The sequence below is a fragment of the Gastrolobium bilobum genome, unplaced genomic scaffold (genome assembly GCF_033153095.1).
Source record: "Gastrolobium bilobum isolate Gb01-03AN ecotype WA unplaced genomic scaffold, APGP_CSIRO_Gbil_v1 utg7917, whole genome shotgun sequence".
NCBI lineage: Eukaryota > Viridiplantae > Streptophyta > Magnoliopsida > Fabales > Fabaceae > Gastrolobium > Gastrolobium bilobum.
Window position 1 is genome coordinate 37,157 of NW_026898898.1, and position 16,566 is coordinate 53,722.

Genomic DNA, 16,566 nt, shown 5'->3' on the forward strand with positions numbered 1-16,566 from the left:
GTGACATGAATAACGGCTCCAAGAGGACACAAGAATTCTTCTTTCCTTGCCAAGTGGTTTTAGATTTTGGTAGACACATTGTACGGGCGTTTTGAGGAGCTAGATCATGTGAATATATCCCAAACCTTGTGGGTGGATAAGACTTAAAAATGATGGTGCTTCTAAAGGCAATCTGAAAGAAGACTAGGAGTAGGAGTGTGTGTATGTCTATGTATAATATCTTTTACGCTTACAATAGCTCTTTACTTTTACTGCAATTGAAGCAGCTGCATATTGTGCAAAATGTTTGCAACTCACTATTTCTATCGATGGCTGAGCTAGCCCATTCATGGAGTTAGAGCCAACAAAATTTTAGGTGGAGTCTAATATTAAATTTTATCTAAAAACTTGGTCGTGATTATTTAGTCACGTTTAAAATGTGATTAATTTTCAAATTTTAACTCCAGTCAAGACTCCACCCTATCTCTAACTGCACGAGTCCTATTATTATTAGGCGAAATCGTTTCTTATGTTACAGCTAATTTTTTCTCTCTTGTCTTAGAAATATTGTTATGGTGGATCCCACCATTTTCGTGAAAACAAAAAAAAACTTAAAAAAAAAAAATTCATCATGAGATAACAGGAGATGACTTCTCCCCCAACTACTACGGGAGAAAATCATCTCCCTTATTATTATTATTATTACTATTTCTTTTTCTATTTCCTTTGTTAACGGCACCTACTCCAAACGAAGTTCTAAGAAATAGATTTCCAAAGTCAAATAATGGATCATAGAGGATTTCACCAACTCAAAACATAAGTATGAATTAAACATCATATACACAAGTTCACCATGTTAGCCTCCATCAGAGGACGTGGTTAAAACTCCATACCATATTTGATTGTGCTCATCAACTTACTTCCATCGAATTGATCCTGCAGCCTTTACAGGAAGAGTGTTGTGGCAGTGAAAGAAATGGGAGTTAAAGGAGAACTAACCTTGTCTTTGGCAACTCAACCATATATATATATATATATATATATATTATATAGTATCAATTGCAATGTAATTGATTAACTTGGTGGTTGCAATAAATGTGTTCAGTTATTGCTTTTGCTTGTATCGTGTTTAATAATCATCTTCTAAAACTAGTTGTTTGTAATTGGAGGCATCACAGATGGGGGGACATAAAGAGCGTCTGTGTTCAATGTTTCAGAGCAAAGCCCACATAGAGTAGTGTATTAAGTTAAAGTAAAGTAGTTACAATATAAAAAGGAAGTGCTTCTACTGCATAAGATAAGAGGAGCTGTTTGGTGAGCACAGAGTAAACTAACTACTCTTGGGCCTTTTACTAAACTAACTATTTTTGGAAGAGTGAAGGATATACTTTTTTTCCAGTTGCAAAGGAGGAAATATATTGGTAGACATGTCTTTATAAATATATTTCCTCATTTGACACTTGAGAAAAATATATTCTAAAAAATATGTTCTAAAGTTTTCATGCTATTAAACGACAAAAATTAAATTAAATTTCTTGGAATTATTGGTTTTTGATTATAATTGCATAAATATCATGAACTAATATTTTTAAAAGTTTAAGCTTATTAAACTAAGACAGAAAACCATTTAAAACTATTTTAACCAGTTGATCAATTAGTTGAAAAAGCTTTTATAATGTGCCTTGAATCAATTTTTTTTATTTTTTTTTTGTATTACTGAATCAAAATTTTCAAAAAACTAAACTAGTAAGAAAGCCCGTAAATATTTTATGAAAACTCTTAATAAACCTAATAAAATTTTGATATTGTAAGATAGAATAAGTTATATTATCTATCTTACCTATTATTTTGTGTCACTGTTATATTAGAACATCAACTAATCTATATTATTTTTCTTTACTCTTAAAATTCTTATATAACAGTGTAAAAAAAGTATAACAACTCATTCCAAATAAGATATATATGATATTTATACAGTGGTAATTTTTAATATTATTGAACCGGAAAATTTGATATTTTTAAAAATAAATATTTAAGTTTGTTCGAGCTAGGTTTAATTTGTCTCAAATCCAATTTAATATTTTGTTCGGGTATTATTTTAAATCTTAACTCAACCTTACGACCTAGCAAATGACCGAACTAGAATTGGGCATATTAATATTGATAAGTCATAATTTTTTATAAATGAAAAAAAAGATTTCACAATATGTATTAAAAATAAGCTGTACCAATATAAACATATAATGATATTATATAAATCAAGGAAAAAAATATTCAACGGCTAAGATCTAAAATGACACAAAGTTATATCCTTTAAAATGATAAACTTTTTTCCATAAATCAATTAGTCTTATAATTTACTATTAAATCTAAAAAATAATATGAAATTAAACCAAATTAAAGCAACTCAAAATATTATTCAAACTTTGACTTGAAAAAATACATCGGGTTTATATTTTCTATAAACCGTAACTCATTGAACTAATTTCTTTGATTTATTTTCATAAAACCCAACCCAACCTGGCGTTATTATATCTTACCCTACACAATTTTCTGAAGAATGATTTTAATTGGTCACACTCAATTTTATATATATATATATATATATATATATATAGTTTTCTCATGTTACAAAATTTATTTCTTACAAATGTAAAAATATATTAGGCGCCTTTTTTTTTTTCTTCACATGGTTCTTGATATACATTTTTTTATGTGTTTACATAAGACATACAATTATATCATATACATCAAAAACATTGATCCTCCTATACTTACTCAGGATTTGATATTTATCGTATTATAAAAAATAAAATTATCTCTTATGAGATTTATATTTTTTTTCTTCTTTTTTTTCACATAATCCCACGTGTTATTATTATATATACATAGGAGATAATTTTATCTCCAATAACATAAAATTCATTCAATAATTAAATAGAGTAAATATCTTTTTTGGTCCCTAACAAAAAATACAGTCCCCACTTTAGTCCCTTACAAAAAAAAATTAGTCAGTTGGTCCCAAACAAATTCAAATAGACTCATTTAGTTGAAATCACGATCCCTTACAATTTTAAAAAAGACCCATATTAGTCCCTCAAAAGGACTAAAATGGGTCCACTTTGAATTTGTTAGGGACCAACTGACTAATTTTTTTTATAAGAGACTAAAGTGAGGACCGTATTTTTTATTAGGGATCTAAAAAGATATTTACTCAATTAAATATTATCTAAAAAAAAAAAGGAAAGCGTTGGAGAAAATATAAAAAATAAATAAATAAGAATATGTATATTGCGAATAATAATGCTGAGTTCCTTCATCTGCTACTGTGACTGTGAGCAATGATGCTGTTCCTGTCCCTTCCTTCTCCTCTATCCCCTAACTCTTCACCATTTTCATTTTCTCACATTCGCATTTCCTCTTCATTGCTCCCAAACCACAACAACAACAACAACAATAATGATCACCAACCCAATTCGCTTTCAATTCCCAAGGTTCATTCTGATGGCAATGTTGCCATCAAAGCCCCCACACCTCCATGGATGACGGGTCCTCTTCTTCTCCAACCCCATGACCTTCTTCACTTCTCCAACCCCAAGAGATTCAACAAGGGCCTTGATAAGCTAGAAAAACACGAACACGAACCTACTGATAACGATAAAGCTTTGACTGCTAAAGTGGTCAGAGGGAAGAAGGTCATGAAGAAAATTGTTCAAAGAGTTGAAAATCTTCACAGGACCCAGAATTCAGCTGAGACTCAAATGGGTTCTGCTAAAGTTGAAAACTTTGGGGTATGTTTGGAAAGTTTGAAGGAAAATGAGGAGGTTAGAAGTAGGGAGAGAATGCCGTGGGAGAAGGATGAGAGTGTTGTTCCTCTGAGAATGAAAAAGGAAAAGGCTTTAACAGCTGCGGATTTGACTCTTGATAAGGAGCTGCTGACAAGGTTGAGGGATGAGGCTGCAACAATGAGAATTTGGGTCAAGGTTAAGAAAGCTGGTGTTACACAAGCTGTTGTGGATGAAATTAAACGGACTTGGAGGAGAAATGAACTTGCCATGGTTAAATTTGATATCCCTTTATGCCTGAATATGGATAGAGCTCGAGAAATTGTTGAGGTTAGACTTGTCCCTATTGTTGTCCTTTTTAGTATTCTCGTGAAGGGAGTATAGATTTCATTTTAACTGTTGCTTCTTGAGTAGAATTTTGTTTTTCTTCCATGTTAAACATATATTCTAGTATTTTTTTGGCTAGTTAAACATTTGTTATTGTTTAATAGAATTTCCAACTTTTAGAAACTAAGGATTCAAAGCACACTAAATTTGCTAGTATGTTTATGGATGTTGTTGAATATTGAAAATTGATATGAGCCTGTTTGACTAATTCCTGATATCTAATATTTTAGAGTGTCTTGTTACTGCTATATAAAGCAGATATAATGCTATATGTGTATTACTTGTATGAATCTTTTTATATTAATCAAAGCGCTTTGACTTGTTGATAATTGTTACTGTTACATGTTATATATGTTTCATTATATTATCCTTCCTTGTTATCTGATGGCTACATTGGTGTTCATTTCCTGTGTGAATAGACAAAGACTGGAGGCTTGGTTGTCTGGAGTAAGAAGGATGCTCTTGTGGTTTACCGAGGATGCAATCATCAGTTGACCTCTAAAGGTTCTCCAAATATTTATACTGGCTATATTCATAGTCAAAGAAAAAATCCTTATGAAATGAATTGGGTGGAGTCAGCTACCAAAGGAGATGGTTACTGGGTTAAATTCAACCGCAGTACAAGTGAGATGCTGAGCTGGAATGCGGATCATAAGGATTCTATATCAATTGGCATCCAAGATATGAGTAGCCAACCAGTCAGCGGATCATTGTATGAGAGGGAAACTGATAGATTATTGCATGGCTTAGGACCTCGGTTCATTGATTGGTGGATGCACAAGCCACTTCCAGTAGATGCTGACTTACTTCCAGAAGTGGTTCCTGGATTTAAGCCTCCATTTAGGCTTTGTCCACCTCATGCTAGTGCAAAACTAACTGATAAATGGCTAACGTACTTGAGGAGGCTTGCTAAACCTTTACCAACTCATTTTGTCCTTGGTACCCTTCTGCTTGATGTAATCCTTCAATTTCTTTTCAGGATAAGAATGCATATTTATTCTTGGTTTTCTCTTGATGTCAATGAAATGGTGCATTTTATACAAAATATTTACCAGGATAAATCGGCTAAAAAAAAAGAAATATGTTTTCTCTTTTATCTGCTTTGGTTTTGTTTTCTGGGCTTTCTGGCCATTACTTTAATATTATTATTATTATTTTCTAGAGACCTCTTCAGCTGTTCATATCTCTTTACAATAAATTTATGGTAGCAATAAATAATATCAAGAATATAACCTTCTTCATTTTTTGTTAATGAGGATCTTCCTTTAAAGAAGAAAGCCTGGTTATAATGGGGCAACTTAGGTTTTGTTTGACTTTGTAAATTAGGAACTGTATGAGATAATATCCACTTACTGTTTATACCATAGAATGTCATTGTCATCGAAGGGAACCATTGTGACACAGGCTATTGGCAATCGAGCCCTCTCTTGTACCAGATGCACAGCAGCACACACTATAAATGTTCATATGACAGGGTCAATGAGTAGTTAATTAGAATATTTAGGTGGTTAAAGTTGTAGAGGTAGGGAATTTGCTTAAATAGGAGGAGAGGGTAGAGGATGGGCATTTTGATTTGTCATCCTTCGGGAACTGAGCACTAGCTCTGTTGTGGAAAGGAGAAACCCTTAGAAGGAGAATTCTCTCCTTAGGTCAATGTTTGTAATTCAATAAACACTGCATGAGTATTCTTTCTCTTTTCTTTTCTTTATTTTTCTCTCCTCCATCTCTAAAAAATCAGAATCCATTCTGGATTCCTAACCTTGTATTTGTAAGGTTTGCATGTCTCTGTGTCTGGGGTATATGACTATATGTGCATATCTTTTAGTTATTCATGATGTAGTATGTAACCTGTTATGTTCTTGTTAAATGCAAATAATAACATGTATATATTTGCTTTGAGTAATTTAAAATGAATTTAGGCACATGTAATCCATAATTGAACAACACTTTTTGTCTCATCAGGTATTGAATTCCATCATCCTTCTTTCCTCAAATATGGTGGAGGAATTATCATATAATAGGGATAAGCTTAGTTTTGTACACAGGTAGCTTATAAGTAGTTTATGGTCAACATTTTTTGTTGTTGTGCATAAGACATCAATCAACATTTCTTTATAAGCATGAGGAGCCATGTTTTATTTTTATGAATTATTTTATACCTAGAGACTGAATACAAAGATAGAGTATGTTCATCAAATATATTGGAAACAACTTCATATTCAGTTCTCAATAGTCAGTACAGTTGCCTCAATTTGTTTTAGTTGTTACTTATTTATCACATGACCTCATTGATACCACTTTAGAAGCACACCTGAATAAGCTGAGCTCTTGAAGCAATATTGGTCTACTACTTATGCATGGCCAAGCAGTATCTGTATCTAGTAGTAATTTCTTGAAAAATGATGAATGCAATCAATAACTTTAAATATGATAATCGCAATTGGTTGTATATTAATAATAGCTTCAGAAAAAAATGCTGAGCCGATCTAATTTTGTGCTTATCCTTGTATGTATAAGGCTAATTAATTCATTTTGTCTCTTTATTATGAAGGAAGGAACAAAGGACTTAAGGGCTTAGCTGCTGCTATCTTAAAGTTGTGGGAGAAGAGTCTTATAGCAAAAATTGCTATCAAGTATGGAGTTCCAAATACTAACAATGAAATGATGGCCAATGAACTGAAGGCAAGTTTGATAGAAAATTTGCTATTCAATGTGTATGAGATGCAAGACCCCCTAAACCTTAGGTGTAGATTTAGTTGATGATATTATGTATGTGAGGTTCTCTCTGCATGTATCATTGAATCGGATTTTATTAAATGATTGTCCTGACTCACTTTTTTGGTAAGAACTTATCACTTTGGTTTTTCTCACTTGAAAAGTAGCCTGATACAAGAATGGGTGTATAAATGATAATAGTAGTAGGGGTTCAATTTTGAGTGATCGGGAAAGATTTCAAGATGAATGCCTACAGGAAGCTAAAATCAGTTGTTGCACCAACAATATTTTTCCGTATTGACTTGTATATGTTTGCTTTATGTTTAATAGTCATCGGAAACTGGTCCACCCTTTTATAGCTTGTATGTTAGTTCTTGCACTGGTTTTGGTTTATGTATGTAGAAACAGGTGTAAATGACTTTGATTCCTAAAATGTAGTGTCTCACTGGAGGAGTTCTGTTGTTGCGCAACAAGTTTTACATAGTACTCTATAGGGGAAATGATTTCCTTCCAAGAAGAGTTGCTGCTTTGGTAGAAAAGAGAGAATTGGAGCATAGAAGTTGCCAACTTCATGAAGAAGTTGCACGGACGAGAACAATTGAAGCCTTTCCTTCTGTTGATGATTCACCGGAAGACACTAGTACTAGTGGAACTTTAACAGAATTTAGGAAAATCCAAACAAAGCTTGAGGAAATAAAAGAAGTCAATGTAGATTCAAACATTCAACTGGAGGCTGAAATATATAGACTGGAGAGGGAATTGAAAGAGGAACAGCGCAAAGCTTTCATTGTGAGATTTGATTTATTGACTTTTCCCCTTTTGCATTTGTTACATGCCAATACTCTCTTGAATTAATTGTTATGGATTCTGCAGCTTAACAAGAAAATAGAGATATCAGCAGGGAAATTATCAAAATTAAATGCTGCATGGACACCTGCTGAGCATGAGACAGACCTGGAAATAATGACAGATGAGGAGAGAGAATGTTTCCGAAAGATAGGATTGAAGATGAGAAGTTGCTTAGTGCTTGGTAAAGAAATTCCACTTCAATTTAGTTGGCTTTATGGACTCTCTATCTGTGTCTCTGTATGATTTGTTTTTTATTTGTTGTTGTTGTTTGTTTTAGCTGTAATTGTTGAGATTATAAAACCATTAATGAAACCTCACCCAACAGCTTAAGCTTTTGGGTTGAATTGGTTCTTTACATGGTATCAGAGCCTCATGTCCCAGGTTCAATTCTCATCGCCCCCCACTTTCTTGCTAGTGGAATTTCTTTCTTCGCACAGGTAGGTGGGCCTGTGCATTGTCCACTCTTCAAGCCCAGTGGGCTCTCGTGTGAGGGGGCGTGTTGAGATATATAAAACCATTAATGAAACCTCATCCAACAGCTTAAGCTTTTGGATTGAATTGGTTCTTTACTGTAATCAAATGCTTTGTTGCTGAGTGATTGAATATCATGGCTATAAGAGAGTTTCGTTTAGTTAAATAGCCTGTACATTGACAAAGTTTTTTTTAGGTAGTTTCTTTGTCTATGTTAACTATAAACAATCACTTGGATAATAAATTATATTTCAGAATCGGATAACCAATAGTGTTGGTAGTTGGTCGCAATAGAAGTGGATTGCAACCTCAGGTGAACCTTACCTACAATGTCAAGGGTTCAAATCCTGGAGTAACCGCTTTGGGGAAGGCTTTAAATAATCACAAGCCTCGGCCCATGAGCAATTGATCATACCAAAATAAATTATATTTCATATACATTTTACTGATTTTTATATAAATGTCAATGTTATTATAAATTGAATATTGCTTAATGTACATGTGACATAAGCAAAGTTACCAAAATAATAAAGTAATAGATCAATAATTAATACTCCGGATGTATCTTTTTTGGAATGAATCAACTTTGCAATTTTTGTATAATACATGCTTTATGATAAATAAATAAATAAATCATAACCCTGATGTAAAGAGCCTTCTAATTAAGGACAATTTATGTATTGAATTCGAAAAGCAAAAAGGTTAAGACAGATGAAACTTAGGTATAGGAACCAAAGTAGTATTTTAGCTGAGTGAATTTATTATCTCCACAAATAAATCCCACGTTGCTAGTAGGACCCTCTCCAACAGAATAGTTGCTTTTAATTCTCTTTTGTTTGATTGAAGGGAGAGAGAATGTAGTTTACTTTAGAAACATAAGAGTGGATGTACATATTAGTACACTGATTTTAGTGGGCTTAAGGGCAACAAGAAGGATTTCTCCATATTACTAATATTTCCCAAATGCTGCTATTATATATAAGTACTCACTTATGACTCTTAGCTGGAAAAGCTTCTTTAAACTTTTTCCTCCCTTATCAATGCAGGCAGGCGTGGAGTCTTTGATGGTGTATTGGAAGGCTTACATCAACATTGGAAACACAGAGAAGTAGTGAAGGTCATTACGATGCAGAGACGATTCAGTCAGGTCATCCACACTGCAAAATTTCTGGAGGCAGAGAGTGGTGGAGTTATAGTTTCGGTTGATAAACTAAAAGAGGGCCATGCTATTATTATTTACCGTGGAAAAAACTATAGGCGACCTTCAAACAAAATATCAAAAAATCTCCTGACCAAAAGAAAAGCATTGCGTAGATCTCTTGAAATGCAAAGAATTGGAGTAAGTGTGTGCTTTCTTTTGCATCCATAGTTCTCCTATTTTTCTTGGGAAATACATATCCTTTTCCTTTATATGTATTTTTCGTTGATTACATTTCATTTCCTATTCAGAACTGATTTGCTTACTGTTGTTTCAGTCACTGAAGTTTTTTGCTCATCAGAGACAGCAGACAATATCTGATTTGAAGCTGAAACTGGTAAATCCCAATAATGTGTGGTTGAAGTTGGCATTCGTGCATAACAATATTAACAATTGACAAATCTGTCTTTTCATTTGACCAGAAAACTTAGACTTCTATATGATAACTTTATTTGTTGAACTGTATAACTGGGATTCTTTTTGCAATTTTAGGCAAGCTTGCAGCAGAGAAAGGAAGTTGAGCTGAGAGAATTTGAAAATTAATGCATGCATGTCTAAGACATGTATCATGCTGCAACTGCTTTTATGTTGTCTGCTCATTGACCCGTAGACAAGATATGACATATGAGAAATTCAACAGGCATCGGCAAGCAAAATATACATATTTTTCGGGTAAGATTTTCACATATATTTATTGTATAAAATTTCTTGTGTGAGCTCAGTTGTCCAAATGATTATTTACTTCCTATACCAGAAAATTAATCACATGTCAACCATTGACTATGACTTTTTTCATGAGCTTATTATTAAAGGAGGTGAGGGAAATTAATACTTGTAGTTCCTATTCTTCACTTTCTGGATCAAAAGATACGCTGACCATAGGTCCTCAAGAAGGAAAAGTTTTATGCCGTTTGATCTCCTATCAATCCTATTTAAAACATCAAAACAAGGGTGAGGAACCTTGACCTGCTTCATTAATCATGGCTTTTGTCTAGAATTTGCCGGTGCCTTGTTTGATGTCCTTTCACACCATATGCCGGTACAGTAGTAACTCTATCAAGCTGTACACTTGATCTTCCCTCCTCTTTCTCCTTTTACAGGAAAAAGATTTTTGAAAACTTTTATGTTCACCGTGGATCTACTTTTGATTTTTGATTTTTGAAACTGACAATGATGATGTGATATTTTCTTGTGTAATTTAGCAAAGATCAATTAAAATCTTTGGATGAAAATTTTGGTCCTAAACAATATTTTCTTTTTTACTATCATCATTCTGGAATTCATTCTATTATGTAACAACTGGCAATGTAGATGAATCTGTATTGTTAATTATAGAACTAAAGCATTCATCGTTGGTGGTACAAGACTTTCCAATAACAGCACCATTTCTCTGTCCAGCCACTTAAAAAAGCATCACAACATTACTAGATTTGTTGGATTTGTAAGACACACTCCCAAAGCTGCGACCGAAAACTTAAAGGAGTAATATATTACTCCCTGCCGATTTTAAAGATTAAAGATCCTGTACATTAAATAGTGAATCGAAGGCCCAAAGAAAACTCTCAGATCTACAAAGGCATTATTAGTTCCTCGCAATTTACCTGACTACATGTATATTACAGGTTTTGAAGTTTGACAAAAAGGACATGCAAAGGGTGCTCAAGAACCATTAACGAAAGTTACATCACATTCACATTTACCTTTTTGTCTTAGGAGGAAACATTTGATTCGATGAACCCATCCTTTGATGTAGTCATTGAATTTGTCCCAGAAGATATATCTGAAATTTGTAAGGGTGGCCTTTGAGGAGAAATCAAGCCAGGCTTTGGAGGAAATGGCACTAAGTCAAGTGGTCCTTCTAACATCTCTACTACTTTACTCATTGATGGCCTATTTGATGGATATGGTTGAATGCACCATAGACTCACCAAAGTAATCTTCCTTACCATATCTTTTTCTTCTTCTGAGATGGCCAAACAACTTGCAGGAATATTGCCTTGCTCAAGATCCTTATAAATCCAGTCTGGAAAGTACATTTCACTGGCTTGTGACCCTCCACTCTCATAATTCTTTCTTCCTCCAATCATTTCAATAACCAACATGCCATAACTGTATACATCAGATTTGTGAGAAACTCCTCCATATAGTCGGCTAAATACTTCTGGGGCAATGTACCCTATAGTTCCTCTTGTGCCTGATAAGGGCACAATACTGTCCTTCTTTTGGCATAATTTAGCTAGTCCAAAATCAGAAATTTTTGGGCAAAAATCTTCATCCAAGAGGATATTTTGGGGTTTGATATCAAGATGCAGAATCCTTGCACTGCATCCTCGATGCAAGTATTCTAGTCCTCGAGCAATGCCAATTGCAATTTGGTGCAACGTGTTCCAGTCCAAATTACAAATAGCATTTGGAGAATCACTTTTGTAGATGAACTTGTCCAATGAGCCATTGGGCATCAATTCATAGATTAGTGCTCTTTTATTCATCTCAGAACAAAAACCCAAAAGTGAGACAATGTTCACATGAGATGTTCTGCTAATGCTAGCAACTTCATTTATGAACTCTTCTCCATTTCCCTTGGACTCACTTATTACTTTCACTGCCACATGACGGCCATCAGGTAAGCTTGCTTTGTACACAACACCATATCCTCCTTGGCCTAATTTATCACGGAATGAATTTGTGATCCTTTTCACTTCCGAATAACTGTATCGCTTTGGCGCCAAAAAATCATGACTTTCTAAGAAATCCTCAACATTGTGGTCAAGAAATTTTCTCCTCTTTTCCACTATACTAATAAACCCAATACATGTTACAACTCCAGCAATAGATGCACCTTTATGTTTGCAAAGAAGTGAAGTGAAGAACAGTGAAAAACAATAATTTAGACCTTTAGAATAAAACGAAAAAGGTAACAAGAATTTTACAATGCTGAACATTACCTAGTCCAACAGCTAGATTGCTCCACTTGCTTTTACCTGAAGCCTTCCCTGAAAAATAAATAAATATGAAAACATGGAATCAGATAAGGATAGAAAAGAGATGTTAAACAATGTAGTCAGCAAGCCTCATTTTCTTCCTTTAACCGAATGTGTGAACTTGTAACTTTCACATTACTGCAAATTAAGTTACAGGAGAAAGTGATAACCAGTAAATCTCCTTAAAATATACAAAATAAAAGTGGACCAGCTAATAATACATCATCAGTTGCCCACTGGAAAAATATTTTACTTTTTGTTTGGGGCTTCGCCCCTTAATGTTATCAAAAAAAAAAAAAAAATATTTTACTTCCCCCCCGAGTTAAACAGAAGCTGTTAAGGTGGTTTTGAGAAAACAACGTAGGAAATGGTCAATAGGAGAACTAGGCAGTGTGTCCCAAAAGTCAAACAATAGTACCAGGAACTTTGTTCTGTTGCAAGACCCGGTCTTCTTCAGTTGCTAATTCAGAATTGGAGGGAAGAATCAATAACGGTTAAGTAGCATGGCTAAGTCATATCAACCCCATTGACAAGCCAAGTGACCTGCACTAAAATAATATAACACACCAATTTTGTTCCGTAGAAGTGTTCATCTCTCCCTCCCTTGGCTTGCAGTGATGAAGGTTAAAATTATCTATCATGGCAAATTTAAAGATCAGATATTCCACCTTCTTCTCTTACCATGTTAGCAAAACAGTTGTTTTTAACTTGTTATAATTATATATAATACGGCTTCTTCAATCACAAAGAAGCCATGTTTAGTGTTTATTACCAATAAAAAAAGGACTCAGAGAAGGAAATCAACAACCATGCCTGCATATATTATATGTACCTGAGTCTGAACAGGAAGTTTTATGAGGTCCATCCTTGCAGAAACATTTGAATTCTCCTTCATCATTACCACACTCCCCTTGAGAACTCAAGCATGTGTCGCACTCATAATTATTATTCTCGATCCATTGCAACCTGAAACCTTCATCTAATAGTATCTGAATTGAACTGGGGTCATAAGCAGCTATAGCGTCAGACACGGGAACAATAATCATCTTGCAAACTCCCAAGTAGGCAAACTGGGGAGCATAATAGAGAGTTTCATCAAGGCAGGTTCGAACAACACCTGAACTTGGTGGAACAGTGTTGCAATCGTATAACAGCGACACTTCAACAACCTCATCATCATATTTAATAAACACAGAGGGATCAAAGGTGCTGTTGTTCATGTAGTCATTTGAACAAGATGTAGAGGGTGAGTCAGTATCATTCCAGAAAACGTCCCTCGCGAGAGTGAGATTCTGTGAAGCCAAGTCCAAAGCAAGAATCCTGTATGTGACATAATTGATGGTGATCTTGGGGACAATGTTGTCGCATGTGAGCTCATAGTGAGGCTCACCACAATACTGTGGTCTCTCTCCACCCCAAAAAGGGTACCTGAGGTTTGCAGGGATGGTGTCTCCGCAGTTAAAAGTTTTAGTGCAGTTTGTATACTTGCTATCATCATTCGCACCAAGAGATGTTGGAATATTGAATGATATGATGAAAGTGAGCAACAATATGAAAATGGAAGATTGGTGAAGAAGAAGAAGAGGTTTCATTCTTAGTAGAAAAGAAGGTGGAGGAGGAGAAGTGATGATAAGAAAAATGTGGAACAGAGAGGAAAAGGAAGATATAGACTGAAATATGAATAAAATGCGCGTTCATGTTTCACTTTCAGTGCATGCAAATTTCCACTGGGATGTTTCTAGGAAGCCTGAGTCTAACAGCAAATTTCCATTTAGAGTGGACCTTCGTTGACCACCCATACTTAGTCTCTTAAATCTTAATACAAATTTTATAACTAGCACGAATATATTTTTAAATCACTTAAAAGTTTTAGTGCTTTATATTTTATGCAACAACAATAATTTTGTTGGATTCTAATTGACAAGACAAATTGGAGAAGCTAGAAATGGTCAATGTGTTAGTGGCATAATGAAATAAAAAATGTAATTCCTAAACATTAATTTTTCACTCTTAATCTATCCCTTCTTCTTTTTTTATGGAAAAAAAAAAGAGGAAAAAAGAATAAAAAAGAAATGTGTAGAATGGGAATAAATATATAGCATAGAAGAGGGTAAGATTATTGTAGTCTGACCCACAAACAAAAAGCTCAGGCTAAGTTTGGTACAAGTTTTATTTTGGATTTGATGAAGAAGTGTGGGTGGGTATTGAAAAATACCATGTTTGGTTCAAGTTTTAAAAAAAATACACTAGGCAAATAGGATGGCTGGGAAACGATTTTGGTGTTGATTTTTGAATGAAATTCACAGTTACAAAATACTACTTGAGATGTGGTATTTTGAGATAATTAGGGAAGTGGAAAAACAGTGCGAAGTTCCTCCCGAACATAGACTTTGCAAATTTAAATAAATTTTTTCGGTAATATTTCCGTCAACCAAATATCTTTTTTTAAATTTTTTCATCAAACTGATTTTCCTATCATTTCCTCGGTAATTATATTTTTCTTATAAAAACAATTTCTCCTCCACTGGCCTTGCAAGTAGTCCACCAAGGGGATTCTCAATGGATGTTCATATGGGTTGGCCTCCAAAACCTGGTACCTGAAGCTGCATGTGGACGAGTGGACGGTTTTCTCACAACATCTACTGGGTACTGTGGACGAACCCTGTAAAAGCCCACCTACACAAAGGTGATAAATCTTAAAGGGTAAATATCTTTTTTGGTCCCTGGTAATATCTACGAAATTCTTTTTAGTCCCTGACAATAAAAAAGGACCACGTTAGTGACGGAGGAGTTGACATAAGGACTAATGTGGCCCTTTTTTCATAATTTTAGGGACCAATTTAGTCCTTTTTTATTGTCAGTGACTAAAAAGGATTTCGTAGATATTGTCAGGGACCAAAAATGGTGTTTACTCAATCTTAAATGAAATTCCATGAATCTAATGTCATCAAAGATATAGTGGACCGGGTCCTTGGCCAAAAGTAGAAAAAAAGTAGGACATAGATGAAAATAAGCAAAATGACAAGGATAAAAATATCATACAAATTTTTCAATTTAGGAAAAAGGAACACCTAATAATAGTGTCCCGGGATTACAATAACTTTTCTCCTAATATGTTAAATAAAAAAAATTTCACACAGAGAATTTTTTTTTTATTATGATAATTTACAGGTATGTGAAGGAACAAATCTTTGGTACTCCCATAATACCATACATCTTTCTAAAAAGGATAAAAAAATTAGGATTTAGATGGAAAAAAGATAAAGGTATGGATTTAAATGAGGATGAATATTTCTCTTTTCTTAAAAGAGAAATAAAGAATACGGTACTCCCAAATAAAAATTTTATGTGAAGAAAGAACATGTCACACTTAAGCTGTGAAAGTGATATATGACAAGAGAAAAGTCTCATACCAATCTCTATTTAATCTTTTTTCGGAAATCAATGAACCTACTTAAAAGGAGTACCTTGTAATTGCCATTCATTTTCTTACATTCTTCATTAATCAATTTGTCTAACTTGACTAATTGATAGAATGTACAACGCACGTCATGACATGACTACGCCCACAAAATACAATGTAACACATGCTAGCATGTATATATGCAGTACAAACTTCTATTCCATGAACTTGTAACAATTATTAGTACAGACCTTTTTATTTTATTTTTATTTTTTACAATTGGTAAATGTAAATGTTTTCTAATAAATTCACATTTGACATGTGCATTAGCCATTAGTCATGAGTAAGAGAATAATTCCATGATATTATATTGTTCTTTCTTTTGCCTCGTGTTTTTATTCTGAACTATGATAAAGACTTAAAATTCTAAAATTTGTTACGAAAGAAACATCTTGCTTTGGTCAAATGTATTTAGAGCAGCCAGAATTTTTTTGGTTGTCTTTTGCCTTTTCTATAATTAGTAAGTCCAGAACGGAAAGAGATTCCTCGTAAGAATTTCACATCAATTGCATCTTATTTCCAACAATAACAATAGATAAAGGAAACTGAAAGCAATAAATGAAACAGAGATTTAATGTGGAAAAACCTCAAACAAATTAAATGAAAAAAACACATGCTCTTGTAGAAAAAATTTACTATGGGAACTAAAACTACAAGGGACATGATATACTTACAACCAAAATTTTTTATCACTTTTACAACCAACCTAAACACCGTTGTTTTTCGTCAATATAACGG

The 16,566-nt window shown here is 33.8% G+C and overlaps 2 protein-coding genes across 3 annotated transcripts; one reads left to right on the forward strand and one right to left on the reverse strand.

Annotated features, from left to right (window-relative positions):
* The first annotated feature begins 3,295 nt into the window (after positions 1-3,295).
* LOC133285162 (chloroplastic group IIA intron splicing facilitator CRS1, chloroplastic-like) lies at positions 3,296-11,128 on the forward strand. Of its 2 annotated transcripts, XR_009747977.1 has the most exons (9): positions 3,296-4,094; positions 4,571-5,090; positions 6,703-6,833; positions 7,305-7,655; positions 7,740-7,896; positions 9,233-9,525; positions 9,662-9,721; positions 9,877-10,056; positions 11,007-11,128. XR_009747977.1 is itself a non-coding variant. In XM_061482347.1 (8 exons), exons 1-8 carry the CDS (start codon positions 3,321-3,323, stop codon positions 9,925-9,927), a joined length of 2,337 nt encoding a protein of 778 aa, XP_061338331.1. In that variant the 5' UTR covers positions 3,296-3,320; the 3' UTR covers positions 9,928-10,552. The 2 variants fall into 2 exon arrangements, 1 of the variants encoding a protein (XP_061338331.1); XM_061482347.1 differs by lacking the exon at positions 11,007-11,128 and having other exon boundaries at positions 9,877-10,552.
* On the reverse strand, positions 10,925-13,957 carry LOC133285137 (LEAF RUST 10 DISEASE-RESISTANCE LOCUS RECEPTOR-LIKE PROTEIN KINASE-like 2.4). Its single transcript, XM_061482312.1, has 3 exons — positions 13,198-13,957; positions 12,330-12,377; positions 10,925-12,223 (listed from the first exon to the last, which is right to left on the reverse strand). Exons 1-3 carry the CDS (start codon positions 13,955-13,957, stop codon positions 11,094-11,096), a joined length of 1,938 nt encoding a protein of 645 aa, XP_061338296.1. The 3' UTR covers positions 10,925-11,093.
* Positions 13,958-16,566: the final 2,609 nt, after the last annotated feature.